This window comes from Halichoerus grypus, chromosome 5, assembly GCF_964656455.1.
Source record: "Halichoerus grypus chromosome 5, mHalGry1.hap1.1, whole genome shotgun sequence".
Classification (NCBI taxonomy): domain Eukaryota; kingdom Metazoa; phylum Chordata; class Mammalia; order Carnivora; family Phocidae; genus Halichoerus; species Halichoerus grypus.
The window spans coordinates 1496365-1514178 of record NC_135716.1 but is presented as its reverse complement, the minus strand read 5'-3'; the positions used below and the strand labels follow the sequence as shown (position 1 = coordinate 1514178).

The 17814-nt window shown below is 61.0% G+C and overlaps 1 protein-coding gene across 3 annotated transcripts; it reads left to right on the top strand.

Moving 5' to 3' along the window:
• Positions 1-1045: 1045 nt before the first annotated feature.
• LOC118529188 (cytochrome P450 11B1, mitochondrial-like) lies at positions 1046-14041 on the top strand. Of its 3 annotated transcripts, XM_036081950.2 has the most exons (11): positions 1054-1796; positions 2640-2755; positions 3170-3554; positions 3993-4148; positions 8120-8319; positions 8451-8654; positions 8930-9084; positions 10163-10329; positions 10759-10837; positions 10935-11132; positions 11368-14041. In XM_036081950.2, the coding sequence occupies exons 3-11, from the start codon at positions 3316-3318 to the stop codon at positions 11479-11481; spliced, it is 1512 nt and encodes a 503-aa protein (XP_035937843.1). In that variant the 5' UTR covers positions 1054-1796; positions 2640-2755; positions 3170-3315; the 3' UTR covers positions 11482-14041. The 3 variants fall into 3 exon arrangements, with proteins under 3 accessions (XP_077928046.1, XP_035937845.1, XP_035937843.1); XM_036081952.2 differs by lacking the exon at positions 10759-10837 and having other exon boundaries at positions 1053-2755; XM_078071920.1 differs by lacking the exons at positions 10759-10837; positions 10935-11132; positions 11368-14041 and adding an exon at positions 10477-10749 and having other exon boundaries at positions 1046-2755.
• Positions 14042-17814: the final 3773 nt, after the last annotated feature.

Genomic DNA, 17814 nt, shown 5'->3' with positions numbered 1-17814 from the left:
CGATCAGCCTGGAAGGGGGAGCTCGGGGAGGGTCAAGGCTGTTTGTCTGCTCCTTGGTCTGTCTGCTGGGAGGAGCCCGGGTGCATCTCCCCTCCCTGACTTCACAGCACTTGACCAGGTGGCCGGGGCCCTGTCCTCTGCTGGTCTGCAGCCTGCAGCAGGGGAGAAGCCACTGTCCCCAGCCTGGGGCCTGTGTCCCGACTGTGTCCCGCCGGCCCCGAGCAGGCTCCCCGGCACCCACACTGGCCTGCGGGCCTCGAGGTCCGTTGCCTTCTCGCAGGCGCCCACTTCGGGGTGGAAGGAACACCGGACCCAACCCAAGCCCTAGAAGACGGGCAGGCGTCCATCTATCTACCTCCCCACCCGCAGCGCACCTACCTCCCTGTTTCCCCCAACACAAGGCCCCATCGCGGGGCCTCCGTCTCTCCCAGACCCGCTCGGGTCCTTACTTTAAACAGCTGTGTTTAGTGCACGTCATTGTCTCGTTTTCAAAGGCTGTGCTTGAAACATCGTGCTGTTGTGAGCGGCTGACACGTGTTCCTCGTCACTCGGTGCTGTCTGTCTTGCCACCTGGCCCTGCCATCGCCGCGGGTCCTTCTCCCTGCATGCCCTGTGGCAGCGCTGCCCAGCGCTGTGCGGAAGCCAGCTGCGAGCACGGAAGGCAACCACGCGCTTCCCTTGCACCACGTCACGTGTGGTGGTTCGTGCTGAGCAGGGGAAGGAAGGAAGGCAGAACCCCCGTTTCCATCACTTGAACTTCAGTGGTGCGCACGGGCGGCCTTTAAAACCCTTCCCCCACCCCCCACCCCCGACTGGGCATCTGGGTGCGCTTCTTCCCGGTTCTCGCCAGCTTTCCCTAGTGCACGAGTGCACACATGATACCATGTTGGGAGCATAATACCACGGAAATAAGGGGGTGGAAACTGCTGGATGCTAGGGCACGTTCTGTGCGGTGCTTCCCGCTTCCGGAAGAGGGGTCCCCTGTGTGTCCCCCCCCCCCGCCCCGCCCCCGCGCCCTGCGGGTCGCCGGCCATCCCTGTGGGCGGGGCTCGAGGCGCGGCTGCAGTTGGCCTGCCGGCCTCCAGAGGGCGACCCGGAGTCCCCACGTCTGGGCGGCGAGGGCCCGGGAGCTCCGCGGTGGGCGCCGCCCGGCAGCTGCTGCGGCCGCGCTGGGCTTGGGGCTGCCTCCCGCAGCCGAGGGGAGGGAGTCCGAGAAGCCCCTTGGGGGAGCAGCCGCAGTCCCTGGAGTTGGGGGCAGGAAGGACCGGGGATGAAGTGCGGACGAGCCGGGGCGCAAGCCCCAGGGCAGGAAGGAGGGCGGACCCGGATGGACTTGCTCCCAGCAGCCGGCACACCTCAGCTCTTTTGCAGAGACGGGCCCGGGGCTCAGGGTGCCCCTCAGCTGACGGCCCCTCTTCCGGACGCTGGGCCTTGGGGCGCCCGCCCCATTCAGGCACACCATGCGCAGGCCTAGCCCTGGCCCGCCTCCGACCTGGGTTCTTCTCCCGCCCGCACTGGCGAGCCCTCAGCGCGGCCGGGCAGTGCCAGGGCGGGGGATCTCCCTCTCAGGCCCCCCCTGTGCTCTCGGGCCTCGCCGGCCTGGGCCCGCTTGGCCCCTTGCCCCCACCCTCACCCCCTCGCTCGGCCTCAGAGGAGACAGCCGCCTGACCCCCAGGGACTGCCTTCCCCAGAGGAGGCCTCCAGGGAGGGCCTGCCAGGCCTGTGGGGCCGCTGCGGGGAGCGGCAGCACTGACAGCCCTCCTGTGTGCGCACCAAGGAGGAAGCTTCACAAGAAGGTTTTTCTGGGACCCACTCCTGGGTCCCGGGGCTGGGGCGCGGGGAGGCCCCGGGAGTTCGGGGCAAGTTCGGGAATGTCTGCTGCCAGCACCTCCCTGTTGGAGCCGGCCCCACGGTTCCTCTGGGCAGGAGAGGCTGACTGCGGGCCACCCGGATCCCCAGCTTCCTCGTGGCAGGCTGTGTGGGGCCACGGAAAGCTGGCCCGTGGCCCGGCGACAGCGCTCACAGGCCCGAGAGTAGAGCAGCAGAGACCACGAGGGGCTGGGGCTGGAGGGCCCACGGGCAGGGACGGGCAGCGGGAGTGTCCAGCGTGGCCTGGGCCGGTGTGGCTCCAGCCGGGCCTTCTGCCCGAGGACAGCTTGTACACCGGCCGGGGCTGAGGCAGCGCGCACGTCTCAGCTTGCTGAAGGGGCCTTGGCAGTTCTGACTCCTCCCCCGCCCCACCGCCAGCCCACGGAAGGGGCAGGAGCAGGGAACGGATTCAGTTGGAGGGGGGACCCTGGGAGGTGGCAGAAGCCCGGGGCCTCTGTCCCCTCCTCTGAACATGGGAACAATGACAGCGATAGCCACCTCGTGGGAATGCTGCCAGGCATCGGGGAGATAGATGTCCTGGGACCCCAAACCGTGGATCCAGCCCCCAGAGGGTGGGGAGCCCGTGCCCACACACCCCCCTTCCCCCCTACACACTTGATAATGCGGCCCCCAGACTGAGCTCCGAGTCTGCACCCCCAAGAGCATGCTTGCGAAGGACGAGAAAGGAGGGTCTGGGCACTGAACACAGGCCCGGCAGGCCGGCCAAGCGTGGGCCATGGCGAGCCGTGCCTCTCACTTCCCTGCCCCAGGAGTGGCTTGCAGGCCACCCCGCCAGTGACCCTCGCGTCCTGGGCACTCCCTGCTCCTGAGCTGAACCAGCCAGGCCAGACAGACAGGGCCTCGGCCACATCAGTGCCATCCCCAGGTGGGTCTTTGGATTCCTCTAACTGCCCCCCTGGGACTGAAAGCCCTCACTGGCAGGGACCCTTGCCAGCTCAGGGCTCACGTCTCGGTCCCCTGCACCCAGCCTAAGGCCTGGGGAAGAGCAGTCAAAAAAGGCCCGTGGGTTAGTGGGATTAATGCCCTCCCACTCCTCCCTGCTCTGGTCCTTGTAGAAAGGACAGGAAAATAGCTCAGGTCCCTCTCATCTCTTGATAAGATAAGGGACCCATCCATCTTGCTCCCTTCCCCCACTGGGGAGGAGGGAAGGGCCCCTACCCCTGCCAACCCCACTGAGCCCCCAGTCCAGACCCCGCACCTGCTCTCGACACCCACCCGCCAGCAGGCCTTGCGTAAGTGCGAGACAAGGCACCCATCCATCTCTTTCCTCCTCCTCCAGCCGGAGGCCTCCAGCCCTGACCCCTGCCCTGGGTTTCCTGGCCTGGTCCAGGGACAGCTTCTCCCATGACGTGATCAAGTCAGCCGGTCCAGGCCTCCAGGCGAGATAAAAGGATTGCGCTGACCGGGGGCGGAGGGAGCATCAGAATGGCATTCAGGGCAAAGGCACGAGGGTGGCTGGCAGGGCGCTGGCTGTCCCTGAGCTGGGCACGCGCACTGGGCACCAGAGCCGCTCCGGCCGCCAAGGCGGTGCTGCCCTTCGAAGCCATACCCCAGTGTCCCGGCAACAAGTGGATGAGGGTGCTGCAGATCTGGAAGGAGCGGGGCTCTGAGAACTTTCACCTGGAGATGCACCGGACCTTCCAGGAGCTGGGGCCCATTTTCAGGTAAAGCCCGTCCTGCCCGCCTCGGGGCGAGCACCCTCACCGGCTCTCGCGACCGGCTGCTGAAGCCCGGCTGGGCGCCGCGCAGGCGCACTGCCACATGCCAGCCGGGCGCCCCGGCCTGTGCTCCGTCCGCGGCCTTCGGGAGGCAGGCTGGGGGCTGAGCGGTGCCTGGAGCCGCTCTGTGCCTTTGGCCATGGACACCGCGGCTCTTGGTGAGGACGGAGCGCTCCCCGGCTGGCCGCTGAGAGGGCAGAGCGCAGACGGGAGAGCAGGAGAGGCTTCCTGGGTTAGACAGCGGGACGCAGCGCCTGCTCCGAGCCCCGGTCCGCGGTCCGGGAGAAGGGAGAGGCCAACAGGAGACAGGCCGGCTTGGTTCTGCGGCGTGAGGCCCAGGGTGGGACACGGCCCCCCAGCAGGGCTCTGAGCTTCGTCCCGCAGGTATGACGTGGGAGGGACGCACATGGTGTACGTGATGCTGCCCGAGGACGTGGAGAGGCTGCAGCGAGTGGAGAGCCCTCAGCCCTGGCGGCCGCCCCTGGACCCCTGGCTGGCCTACCGACAGCATCGTGGGCACAGATGTGGCGTGTTCTTGCTGTGAGAGCCAGTCGGGGGGTGGGGGGCGGTGCAGGGATGGCGAGGCCGGGAAGCCCGCAGGCGCCCCCCCCGGGCCTGTGCAGGGGGGGTCCTATGTGTCCCGGGGCTGGGGAGGGGCGGTGGGGCCCTGGCCCTAGAGAGGAGGAAGGACGACCACCGCCATTAGGGAGCACCCACCCTGCGCCCGCCTCCGCAGGTTGTCCCAGCAGGGTGGGCTTCTCCCTTCCTATAGGTCGGGAAGCCCAGGCCTGGGGGAGGGGAGTTACTGGCCAGGCGTCCATGTCAGCGTGTGCCGGGGCCTCACGGCTCCCCGGGACTGCAACCCTCCGCAGGAGGACCCCTGCGGGATTTAGAGTTGAGCACAGGTAGCTTGGGAGGGAGAGGCTGGGGGATGGGGAGAGGGCGGCCAGTAGAAGAAGGCACCTTTGTTCAGAAGCTAAACTCTAAGTGGGTGCCTGCATGAGCATGAGTCTGTGCGTGTGCCCGTGTGTGTGCCCGTGTGTGTGTGTGTGTGTGCGTCTGGGGCGAGTGTCTGACTGGGTGGACCTCTCTGCGCCCTGGGAATATGCTTGTGGTGTGTGTGGGGGCGCTCACGTGTGCTCACCTGTCATACGCGTGTGAATGCAGGTGTGTTTGCCCATGTTGGCCTCCTCCTGTTCGTGTTCATGCCACTGCATGCGTGTTGGCACGTGTGCGTGTTCTTGCTCATTGTTGTGTGTGCGTGCATGTGGTTTTGTATGTACCTGCACACGTATGAGTGTGCCTGCGTGGGTGTGCATGGTTTTGAGCGTTCCAATGTGTTGTGGGAGTTGTGCTTGTGGGAATTGTGGGTGTGTTCACGTGTGTTGTCTGTGTCAGCGAGCACGTATACAGGTGTCCCGGTGTGTCATGTGCCCCTTTCTGGGCATATGTGTGTGCACTGGTGTGCAAATGTGCAAGTGTGTGCATGTGATCATTCTCACTACCTGCAGGCAGCCAGCCGAAGAAAAGAGGGTGTTTCTGCTCGAATGTGGCTGAGAATGCAGATCCCTCCCCACCATTCGCTGGAGACATCTGCGGAGCCCCCGTTGCTTTGGGCTCTGGTTTGCTTGGAGAAAATCTGGTCTAATTTAATCCTCATCACCCTGTTGGGGAGAATGCTTTTCTCCTCCTCCTCCCCCTCCTCCCCCCATCCTCCTCTTCTTCTTCTTCTTCCTCCTCTTCTTTTCTTCTTCCTCTTCTTCTTCCTCGTCCTATTCCTCTCCTCCTCCTCTTCTTATTCGTCTTCTTCCTCCTCTTCTTTTCCTTCCTCTTCTTTTTCTCCTTCTCCTCCTCTTCCCCCTCTTCTTCTTCTTCCTCCTCCTCCTCTTCCTCTTCTTCTTCTTCCTCTTCCTCTTCTTTTTCTCCTTCTTTTCCCCTTCTTCTCCTCCTCCTCCTGCTCCTCTTCCTTCTTTCTAATTGAGGTATAATTAACATACACTGTTATATTAGTATCAGGTGTACAATGTAATGATTCAACACTTCCATACATTACTCAGTGCTCATCATGACAAGCGTACTCTTGATCCCCATCCCCCACTCCCCCCCCCCACACACACCCCCACCCCCTCCCCTCTGGCAACCACCAGTTTGTTCTCTGTATTTAAGACTCTGATTTTTGTTTGTCTCTTTCTTTCTGTGTTTGTTCCTTTGCTTTGTCTCTTAAATTCCATATATGAGTGAAATCTTATGGTAATCTTTCTCTGCCTTTTTTCACTTAGCATATTACCTTCTAGATCCATCCGTGTTGTTGCAAATGGCAAGATCCCATTCTTTTTAGTGACTGAGTAATATTGCATCTTATATAGAAATATCTATCTATATATCTTGACAATCATAAATAGTGCTGCAATAAACATCGGGGTGCAGGTATCTTTTCGGATTTGTGTTTTCATTTTCTTTGGGTAAATAGCCAGTAGTGGAACTAGTTTTAACTTTTTGAGGAACGTCCATACTCTTCTCCAGAGTGGCTGCAACAGTCTGCATTCCCAGCAACAGTGCACGAGGGCTCCCCTTTCTTCACATCCTCGCCAACACCTGTCGTTTCTTGTGGTTTTGATTTTAGCCATTCTGACAGGTGTGAGGTGATGTCTCATTGTAGTTTGATATGTATTTCCCTGATGATGGGTGATGTTGAACATCTTTTCGTGTGTCTGTTGACCATCACTATGTCTTCCTTGGAAAAATGTCTATTCAGGTCTCCTGCCGTTTTTAATCGGACCGTTTATTTGTTCGGTGTGCGATTGCATGAATTCTTTATCTGTTTTGGATATTTAGGTTATCATATGTATCATTGGCAAATATCTTCTGCCACTCAGTAGCTTCCCCTTTTCCTTCTGTTGATGGTTTCCTTCGCCGTGCAAAACCTTTTCATTTTGGTGAAGTCCCGATAGCTTAATTTTGCTTTCCTTTCCCTTGCCTCAGGAGACACGTCTAGAAAAATGTTTCTACAGCCCATGGCAGAGACATTACTGCCTGTGTTCTCTTCTTGGAGTTTTATGGTTTTGGGTCTCATACTTTGGTCTTTCATCCATTTCGAGTTTATTTTTGTGTATGGTGTAAGGAAGTGGTCTAGTTTCATTCCCCCACATGGGGCTGCCCAGGTTTCCCAGCACCATTTGTTGAAGAGACTGTCTAGATTGATTGACCATACAGTCGTGGGTTTGCTTCTGGGCTTTCTCTCCTGTTTCACGGATCTGTGTGCCTGCTTCTGTGCCAGCACCACACAGAATGATCACCACCGCTTTGTCGTATAGCTTGAAATCTGGGATTGTGGTACCGCCAGCCTTGTTTTTCTTTCTCCAGGTTGCTTTGGCTGTTCAAGTCTTTGGTGGTTCCATACAAATTTTAGCATCATTTGTTCTAGTTCCGTGAAGAATGTTTTGGTCTTTTGATAAGGATTGCACTGAATCTGTAGATTGCTTTGGGTCGTGTGTACATTTTAACAAGATTCATTCTTCCAAACCATCAGCGTGGGATAGCTTTCCATTTCTTTGTGTCGTCTTCAGTTTCTTTCATCTGTATCTTACAGTTTTCAGAGTACAGGGCTTTCACCTCCTTGGTTAAGTTTATTCCTAGGCATTTTGTTATTTTTGGTGCAATTGTAAATGGGACTGCTTTCTTCATGTCCTTTTCTGCTACTTCGTTATTAGCGTACAGAAATGCAACAGGTTTCTGTATACTAATTTTGTATCCTACGACCTTACTGAATTCAGTTATCAGTTCTAGTTTTTGTTTTGTTTTTTGGTGGAGCCTTTAGGGTTTTCTGTATATAGTATCATGCCATCTATAGGTGGGGAGAACATTTTATTACTTCTTCCTTACCCATTTAAGTCATAGCCACAGCAATCAGACAAGAAAAAGAAATAAAAGGCATGCAAATTGGAAAGGAAGAAGTAAAACTCTGGGCTCTGTTTGGAGTATATTATGTGAGAGGCGGTTTGGCTCCTGCCCTGGAGGAGCAGGAGACACGCGGGGGCAGGACTAGGTGTGACTGGCACAGGGGCAGCATTCTCAGCAACAGGGAGGGTGGGAGGTGAGGGATGCCAGGGGCCTCTCACTCTGGGGCATGGTGTGAGCAGGGTGGCAAAGGTCGACAGGAGGGCCAGCCTCCCTCCTTCCTCCCGGGAAAGGGAGGGCCCGGATGGGTGCTGATGTGCCAGCAAGGGACCCCGTAGGTGTGCACGAACAAACGCCATGAACCCATGTGGCACGGCCAGGCAGAGGTTCTGGGCTCAACCCACTTTAGACTGGAGCATGCTGGGCACAGCACACAAGGCCTCCCTGAGAGAAAGGGCTGCAGCCGAGGCCGACAGGCGGGCAGCCTGCTCCCTAGGACCAGCAGGCAGCTCCCTGCCTCACCCCTTCCCCTTGGAGACAAGGAAGATGGGGTCCAGGGCTGGCCCCCACCTGCTGACTCTGGCCTCCCTGAAGCTCCTCTCTCTGCTCCACAGAAATGGGCCTGAATGGCGCTCAAACCGACTGAAGCTCAACCCAGACGTGCTGTCGCCGCAGGCCGTGCAGAAGTACATCCCCATGGTGGATGGGGTGGCGAGGGAGTTCTCAAGGGCCCTGAAGTCGAGAGTGCTGCAGAACGCCCGGGGGAGTCTGACCCTGGACATCCAGACAAGCATCTTCTACTACACCATAGAAGGTAGGGAGGTGCCGGGCTCGGTGTGGCAGGGGCAGGCCAGGAACTGGGACTGGGATGGGGCAGGTGTGCGGGAGGAGACCCCCGTGAGGCCACTGGCTGCCTGGGGCTCAGCAACCGTACCCTCTCCACAGCAAGCAATTTAGCCCTTTTTGGAGAGCGGCTGGGCCTCCTCGGCCATAGCCCCAGTCCTGCCAGCCTGAACTTTATCCGGGCTCTGGAGGCCATGTTGAAGTCCACTGCACAGCTCATGTTCATGCCCAGGGGCCTATCCCGCTGGACAAGCACCAAGGTGTGGAAGGAGCACTTCGAGTCCTGGGACTACATCTTCCAGTATGGTGAGGGCCAGAGACGGAGCCAGCTCGTGGAAGAGAGTTGGGTAGCAAGGACACCAGGGTCCCCAGTGTCCACTCCCCAAAGTCTGGGGGGAGGGCCGAGGCCACATTGGGGGGCTCGTGGCGTCTCTGTGGCCCGAGAGACTTGGCGAGGAGGCCGGGCTGGGCTGGGCTCCTGGCACAGGAGCAGGGTGTCTTGGGGGTGTGGTGGGCTGCTGGGCAGGGGATTGAGGAGAAGGCTGCCCAGCACCAGGCCCAGGCCCCTCTGTGCCCCACAGCCAACAATGCCATCCAGAAGATCTACCAGGAGCTGGCCCTCGGCCGCCCGCAGCACTATAGCGGCATCGTGGGGGAGCTGCTGATGCACGCAGACATGACCCTGGAGTCAGTCAGGGCCAACTCCATCGATCTCACCGCCGGGAGCGTGGACACGGTCAGGCCAGCGACCCACCCTGCCCTAGGACACGGAGCCTCCCAACTACAGGCAGCATCCCCCCATGCCAAGTGGCTCCTACAGGCCCCTGTTTGGAGCCGATGGAAGGCTCTGATCTGAGGGGGGTGTGGGGGGGGACACGACTTGGGAGCTGACCTTCCAAGGGAAGGGGTGGCAGTTGCTTGGGAGAGAAGCCGTGCTCCAGGCCCAGTGCAGAATGGCTGAGGCCCAGGGACATGCAGCAGCACAGACCCCCTTCAAACGTCTGGGTCCTGGGAAGAGGGGAGGGCTGAGATGCAGCTGGAGGGATACCTGCACAAGGAGCCCCTCCCAGGGACAGTACATTTGGCTCTCATTAGAGATGCTTTGGAGGTGACAGGCTGATGACGGAAAGGGCAGCACGGGGCTCCAGCTTGTGGAAGAGAGAGCAGATGGCAACCCAGCTCGCAGGGGTGGGTGTAGGGAGGTGCAGGCAGGTCCCAGGGCGTGGAGTGCAGCCGAAGCCTCCTGCCCCTAGACCCAACCTTCATCTGCCCGCATCCCCGAGGTCCCCTCTGGGCCAGGCACCCAGGCTTCTGAGCAGAGGCACAGACCCCAGGGTGGAGAGACTCCCTGAGCAGAGGCTGAGGTGCAGCCAGAGTTAGGGTCCAGGGTGGCCCCTTCATGTTAGGACCCCAGGGTCTGGGCTGACCTGCCTGTGGGTGCCCAGGGGAGATCACCCAACGGGTCCGGGGATGTAGAATAATACCCTCCCTGCTCCCTCACCCCCCCCACACCTGAGTAGGTGGACCCCCGGGAGGGTGAGAAGCTGGCCCTGAGGTGGCTGGAGGAGGAGGCCTGGATCTTCACCAAACTTGGGGACACCTTCCCTGAGGGATTCAAGGGAAGTAGATGAGGCAGGTTTTAGATCTTGAGGTCTCAGATCCCCAGGGTCAGTCCTTCTCTGGGCATGCACGTCACTGCGGAGCGGAGGAGACCCATGCCCAGGGGAAGACCATCTTCCTGGGGGAGATGCCCTGGGGGGCGGAGGTGCATGGCCTGTGCCCAGGTCTGAGCCCCGCACCCGTGGCTCCTGCAGACGGCCTACCCCCTGTTGATGACTCTCTTCGAGCTGGCTCGGAACCCTGACGTGCAGCAGGCCCTACGCCAGGAGAGCCTGGTGGCCGAGGCCAGGATCGCTGAGAATCCCCAGAGGGCAACCACAGAGCTGCCCCTGCTGCGGGCGGCCCTCAAGGAGACCTTGAGGTGGGTGTGGCAGACCCTGGCTGCCCCGGCTGCCCCGGCCCCACTGTCTGGAGAGCAGTGCTCAGTGGGGCCAGCAGACAGATCCTGGCGCTGAGGAGCAGTTTGCCCAAGATGCATGCCCCGTACCTCCTCTTCTTCTCCCCGAAGGGATAGGGACACTTCTTCCTCTGGGATCCCGCTCCAGTGCCCTGGGCGCCATCCTCGGCCGTGCCCTCCTTGGCCGGGGCTGCTCAGGCTGGGAGAGCTTTGTCTGAGCTCAGGAGGTGCAAAGAACCAGCTCCTCATGATCTGGGCTTCCTGGTGCCAGAAGCGACTGTGAGGGTGGCGGGGCGCTCCCCTCGGCCGGTGGCCTCTGGGCTAGGAAGGCCGCAGAAGGGAGGCAAGGGTCCCTGTGACAGCTGAGGACCCTGCTGGATGCCCCACGCACAGGCTGTACCCCGTGGGTATCTCGGTGGACCGACAGGTGGGCTCGGACGTGGTGCTGCAGAACTACCGCATCCCCGCCGGGGTGAGTGGGGCCCCGCAGGCCCTCCAGCAGACGCCAAGCCCCGCTGACCTTTGCCCGCAGGGGGCCGCTGACGCTGCCCCTCCCCACCTGTCCGCAGACCTTGGTCAAGGTGCAGCTCTACTCCCTGGGTCGAAACCCCTGTGTGTTCCCGAGGCCCGAGCGCTATCATCCCCAGCGCTGGCTGGACAGCAGGAGCTCGGGCACCAGGTCCCCCAACCTGGCCTTCGGCTTCGGCCTGCGGCAGTGCCTGGGGCGGCGCCTGGCAGAGACAGAGATGCTGCTTCTGCTGCACCACGTGAGCAGGCCTGGGCCGCCCCGCGGGGGCGCGGGGGATGGGGAATGAGATGCCACTGGGCAGGGCCTGGCCTGCGGGCGGGGTGGGGGCTGGGCGTGCTGGGCGGCCTGGCTGGGAACCACTGGCTTCTTCGCTGCCCCCAGCCCAAGGAGGAGGGTCCAGGAAGGCGGGGGAGGCGAGGCCTGGACCCTGGGGCTGACCAGCTGCGCACGGGGAACCCGCGCCTCTGTCCTAGGTGCTGAACAACTTCCTGGTGGAGACCCTAACACACGAGGATGTAAAGATGATCTACCAGTTCATACTGATACCCTCCACCCTCCCCCTCCTCACCTTCCGGGCCATCAGCTAGTCACGTCACCACGCTGTCGGGCCAGCCACTCCGCCAGCCCCCCTCTGCCTGACCCCAGGCCACCCCTGTTTTCTCCCAAGGGCCCTGCTTCTTGAGCCACGGCACTGGGCAGCCAGCATCTTGCACAAAGGGTCAGGGGGATGACCCTTGGTTGCAGGTCCTGGCTGTGTGCCCAGTCCCACCAGCACCTTCTCCAGCAAGGAGCACCATCGGAGGGCCTTTGAGCCTCTGTCGCCCCAACGCTAGCTCCAGGGTCTTCAGATCCGCCCCACCCCCTGCCTCCCTGTCCAATCGCTTTTCCCCTCTGTACTCAACTCTGCCCCCACGAAGAGCTGACAACTTGGGGTCTCTGTCCTGCCTGTTGCCATTTCAAACGCCATACTGGTTTTCGACAATGCTCTTGCCCAGCCTGGAGCTTCAAGCTGGGCTGTTAGTCGCCCCCCTACCTGTTCTGCTCAGTCCACTTGGGCTCCTCCTGGCACTGCCAGTCTTCTGGGTTGTGGCTGAAGCACCCAGCCAAGGGCCCGGAGAAGTGGGTCAGGAGCAGTGTTTATTAGAAGAATAGCCACCGCGGAGCTGACGTGGACATCTGGGCCAATGATACTCCTCTGAAAGCAGGGAGGATGGTGAACTCCTCTGGCTGGCCACAGGGTGACCACAGAGAAGTCTCTAGGAGGCGGCTTGGGGCCATCTCAGCCAGGCACAGCCCCGTGCTCCCCTTAGTGAAGCCCTCTGTGTGCAGTGCCTGGCTGCCCTCTGGCAGTGGCCCTCACGAGAGGGGCCAGCCCTGACGTCGTGGGAGGAAGAGGCTCTGAACAGCTGAGAGCCGGCTGGGGTCTCCTAGCTGGCAGAAGCGAGCAGCCTGTCCCGTGCTGTGTGGGGCCAGGTGCCCCCGCCCCCGAGTAGAAAGGGGCCGGGAGGCAAGGCTGGGTGGTGGGGTCGCTCTGTTCGCCCTCCCTCCGCACCCCACCCCCACCTCCCCTGGGGAGAACCAGGCCCTGAGCTAATAGCAAGGCAGGGAGGGAGGCGGGGCCGCACCCTGGCTGAGCCAGCCCTGCCCGCACCCTGGCGCCCCTCGGGCCTCTGTTCCCGCGCAGATTCCCTGGACGAGGGAGAGGATTTGCACCCTCCTGGCTCCATCGGCGGTGGAGGACGACTGCTGCCAGGAGCGTGGGCTTCTCCCCGCCCCAGCCAGGCACGGCTGAAGGGGCCATGGAGCCACGGAGAAGAGGGGCTCCAGACCCTGCGGGCACACGGGCACAAGCCGGGGCCCGGCCTTTCCATTGCGCCCAGCCCTTCATCCCTCTGAGCCTCGAGTTCTTCCCGGGGGCATTCTGTTCGAGAACTCCCACCTCACAGGCCCTGGGGAGGACACAGCAAGGTTGGCATCTGGAAGGTGCCCAGCTCTCTGCTTCAGCAGGCGCTCGATGAACGCGGGTTGCTTCTCCCGTCGCTCAAAAGTCGCTTCTCTATTTGAGGCCCTGCTCTGTGTCGTGACGCGAGATGGCAGGCAGGCCTGGAATGGAAGCCGCCCCCCTGGAGGGAGCCTGTGTGTGTCCCTCTGTGCCGCGGGGCACACATGTTCCCTCCTCTTCACAGCAGCCCTGGCAGGGGAGCACTGAGCTCACCCGTGTGGCCCAGGCCAGGAAACTGAGGCTCAGAGAATCCACCCAGCTGCAGAGCCTCGCGGCTCATCCATGGCAGAGGCGCCACGCGAACCCCGCTCCTCGGGCCCTTCCCGCACCCCTTCCCCCCCATCGAAGGACATGGTGTTGGGAGTGACCGCGCACATCTTGGAAACAACCTCGCAGTAAAGCATCTCGGGGTCAAGGTCGTCTCTTGGTCCGCAGCGCTCCTCCAGTCTCACTGTCCAGCGCTCCGTGGAAGTCCCTTTTCGTGTGTCCCGCTTGGAATTCCCTGAGGCTTTTGGCTGCGGATGTCCACTGGGCTCTTTCTGAAAATCCTCCAGGTGATCTGGAGGGACCCCGCTTGATGATCCTCGTTCCTGTGCCTCGTCAGAACTTCCCGTGCAGAAATAGCCTTGCCTTTAACATCGCGGATGTCCACAACCGGGACATGTGTTCCTCGGGCAGGGGGCCTGGGCTGAGGCTGCGCTGCACCTGAGCGATTCTCTGGCTCCTTCCAGTCACCCAAGCATGGTCCCCTGCCCAGGGCCACCTTTTGTGTTCATTACTTAGCCTGGGGGTTCCCCGAAGACGCGAGGGACAAGAGTCCTAAGCCAACGCGAGGGCGTTTATCCTGGTTCTCAGGCGGGAACGGGTGGCTGTTCCTCCTCACTCCCGCCTTGCAGAACTCAGCTTCCTTCTCTTCTCCTGATAGAGGCAGAGTCTTTCAAAGTCCTGCCCTGGGGCGCCTGGGGGGCTGCACCGGTTAGGTGTCTGCCTTGGGCTCGGGTCCTGATCCCAGGGTCCTGGGATGGAGCCCTGCACTGGGCTCCCTGCTCAGCGGGGAGTCTGCCTCTCCCTCTCCCGCTGCCCCACCCCCAGCTCCTGCTCTCTCTCACCCTCAAGTTAATAAATAAAATTTTTTAAAAACCTAATGATGTACTCTATGTTAGCTAATTGAATTTAAATTTAAAAAAAAAAGTTTGCTAATTTTTGGTGTGTCCATTCACTGGAACGCTAGCCATCGGTAAACCAAAAAGGAAAGTAAGTTTCATACGTAAGTGTTTGCAACAGTGATGTTCACCAGGTAGTAACCAGTCAGGTCACCGTTACAGTGGTGTGTACACGGGGTCACATGTTCTTGCAAACACCTTCCTCCACTCCACACACTTACATACCACATAGCACACGTGTAGATTGTACTGTATTTTAAGCAAAACAATAATGAAGAGAAAAGTCTAAAAGCCTCTAGAAATCAGAGACAGGGGTCCCTGCGTGGCTCAGTCAGTTGAGCGTCCAACTCTTGACTTCAGCTCAGGTCGTGATCCCAGGGTCCTGAGCGTCCATTCTGTGCTCAGCAGGGAGTCTGCTTCTCCCTCTCCCTCTGTTCCTCCTCTCTCTCTCAAGTAAATAAGTAATATTTCAAAAACAGAAATCATTGGGGCGCCTGGGTAGCTCAGTCGTTAAGCGTCTGCCTTCGGCTCAGGTCATGATCCCAGGGTCCCGGGATCGAGCCCCGCATCGGGCTCCCTGCTTGGCGGGAGGCCTGCTTCTCCCTCTCCCACTCCCCCTGCTTGTGTTCCCTCTCTCGCTGTCTCTCTCTCTGTGTCAAATAAATAAAATCTTAAAAGAAAAAAAAACATAGAAATCATAGACAAATGTCCCCTGCATCTGTGATGACATCATTAGATGTCAGAGGAGAAGGGGACAAGTGCCCACAATGCAGAGGGGAATGACTTGTAAGATGGGAACCTAGCTCAGCCCCCTCCAAAGCCACAAGTACCTGCTGAAGGAAACATGTCAACCAAGCAGCTCATTAACCACAGAGCCTTGCTGAAGGGACTACTCAGAATCTGCTTCAAAGAAAGGGGGGGAGGGGCGGATGCCTGGCAGACTCCTGAGTTCGAGCCCCCCTTCCCCGCGTTGGACCTAGAGCTTCCCTTTAAAGGGAAGAAAAAGGCACGTGAGCTGAGCTACGATGCAGGATATACACCGTGAGCGTGAGCCCAGCAGGGGCGGTGGCCGTGTGCGGACATGCTGACCAGTCCCTGACCCCAGAGCCCGAGAGCCACATCCCTCTGCACTGAGCTCTGGCATACTGGGACGTCCGGATGCGATTGGCTCCCGGCTGTGGCGCGTGGCCCTCAGCAGCACTCCCGATCAGCCTGTCTCTGCCTTCGGCATATGCCAAGGGCACCATGTTGAGGTTGGGCCTTCAGTCACAGCAGCAGGGGCTCCTGCCCAAGGCCAGGCTCCCTCCAGCGACCACGAGCTCTCCCTGCTGGCCCGCCGTGGGCATCCCTGTGGGGAGCCCGGGCAGCCTGAGCCGCAGGGTTAGTCCCCACTCTGTGAGCCTGGACAGGCGTTTTAACTCCTGGTCTTCTGGATTTTTCCTTCATCTGCAAAACCATGCTGAAGGCATAACCACGGGAGTTATGATATTGCTTTAACATATCAACCGCTAGCAGCCTCGAGCCCTTAGGTGTTACCTGTTCCACAGTTTCTAATGGTCACATATCAACAAGGCTATGGAGGACGAACTGTCATTCTTCCACCTTATCAATCAGCAAATGGAGGCCCAAAATAGGAAGATCTTTGCCTGAGGACAAAAGGCTAATGGGTGGGACAGTGGGGATTGGAACCCTCGTCCCCGTGACTACATGGCCCGGTGTCCTCCTGGGCTCCCCCACAAAGCCAGGCAGTGGGAGGCCTTCCTGCCAGTGGGGGGCAGGGGGCAGGGGGCAGGAGGAGGAGCCGCCCTGGGGAAGCAGACCCCAGCTGGACTGCCTGAAGGACTCTGGGTCCGACTGGGACTAACTCTGGGATTCAGCGGGGTCTATGAGGCCCCGTGTCCTGCATTCCCTCCATGCCTCAGCAGTTGAAATAAGAAGCAAGCAGGCCCCCCTCGTCGCCCCCAGGAAACTGGACTAACATCTCCCCAGGGCCTGACGCCACCCTGTACCCACCCACCCAAGGAGAGCCACGCACATGCAGCGTACACACTGCCCAGCCCCTGCGATCACCGGTCCAGTCCGGGATGCTCTGCTAACAGAGACTTCCCAAACCCTCAGGTCTTCCGTCCCAGGAGCCCTTCTGGTGCACCTGTGCTTCTCACCCGAGTGGAGCCTCCAGAGTTCCAGGGTCTGGTGCTCAGGCATGCAAACTTTACAGCCCTCCTTCTCCTAACTGCCCCTGGGTGAGACGTGGTTGATCTGTTTCCGCTCAGTGGCTCTCTGTCCTTACGAAGATAAGGCAAGAGAAGAACACCTGCTACCTACATCCCCTGGCCCTCCTCCCAGGTGAGATCTGAGAGAGCAGCCAGCGCAGAAGGCGAGGGCTGCCTGGAAGGAGGGACATCGCCCGGATGGGAAGCCAGCCAGCACACCTCCTTGCGAGTGGGCACACAATCCCTTGTGGCAGATACTGCTGGAGGAAGACCCAGATTCGGGGAGCCTTTGGCCTGGTGTCTGCTGGGGTGCTGCACCTGGGGCCCGCCTCATCCCACCAAAGACCCCAGGAGGAGCAAAGCTGACGCTTGTCCGTCTGGGGAGCAGTGAGCCCAATCCCAGGAAGCCCTGGGGCTCCAGAATGGTCCAGACCAGGCACTGATCTCACTCCCCAGGAGGGCAGGATGTCCTGACAGTCCTCCAGGAAATGACCCATATCTGGGGGAAGGCAGAAAGGGCATGTCCCCACAGAGGCCAGGGGTCAGGCCTGGCAGCAGAGGCTCCGCAGGAGCCCCTGGGGACCTCCCCCCTGCCGGACACCACTCTGTCTACTTTGGGTTGGGATCCAGTGCAGCAAAGACACTGAAAGTACCCAGGGGGCTGCCCCCCCCCCCCGGCCCAGCCCGCCCCAGACTCTGCCAGGAGAGCCTTCCCTAGCTGACCCTCAGGTCCCCCTGACGGGTGCGCAGACGCGCAGACGCGGCCACTGTGCCAGAAAGGGCTGGGAGGGGCAGAGCCGCCCTCAGCCAGCCCTCCGCGCAAGCACCCCTGCTGTCGCGGGTCCGGGGAGACGCGGGCGCCGGGCGCGAAGCCCCGCGAGAAGCCGCGCGCCAGGCTGACTCGGGCAGTCACGGAGGGAGCTGCGGATCGACGAGGGCGCCAGGCTCGTGTCCCTGGCCACTAGAGAAAGCACTCCTCCTCTGTCCCACACCAGGCCTGACCAAGGTGGAGGGAGCTGGCGGCAGGGCAAGGAGGCAGCAGACACGGAGCGAACGACGGGGCGCCCTCCGTGAATCCGGAACGAAAACCCCACCCTCGCAGAGGAGCTCGGCTGTGAGAACGACCCCCTTGGCTGACACCTGCGGAGGGAGAAGGACTGAGTCCCTCACCCGGCCCCCTGCACGTCTCCCGGCTGACTCCCCCGCCCTGCTGCCCAGGGCAGCTCCCGGGGAACACTCCCCCTCCTCCCCCACTCCTCCACGCCCGCGCTCCTCCACGCCCGCGCACACTGCCCCGTCCTCCCTCGCCACCCCCCGCGCTCCTCCACGCCCGCGCACACTGCCCCCTCCTCCCTCAACACCCCCCCCCGCGCTCCTCCACGCCTGCTCCTCCACGCCCGAGCACACTCCCCCCGTCCTCCCTCGCCACCCCCCAGTGCTCCTCCACGCCCGCGCACACTGCCCCTTCCTCCCTCGCCGAACCCCCCCCCCCCCGCGCTCCTCCACGTCCGCGCTCCTCCACGACCGCGCACACTCCTCCCT

Excerpts from the sequence above, each read along its gene's own strand:
- LOC118529188 (XM_036081950.2), top strand. The coding sequence starts at position 3,316 with ATGGCATTCAGGGCAAAGGCACGAGGGTGGCTGGCAGGGCGCTGGCTG. Across the intron at positions 3,555-3,992 it reads GAGCTGGGGCCCATTTTCAG|GTATGACGTGGGAGGGACGC; the intron begins GTAAAGCCCGTC and ends TTCGTCCCGCAG. Across the intron at positions 4,149-8,119 it reads AGATGTGGCGTGTTCTTGCT|AAATGGGCCTGAATGGCGCT; the intron begins GTGAGAGCCAGT and ends TCTGCTCCACAG.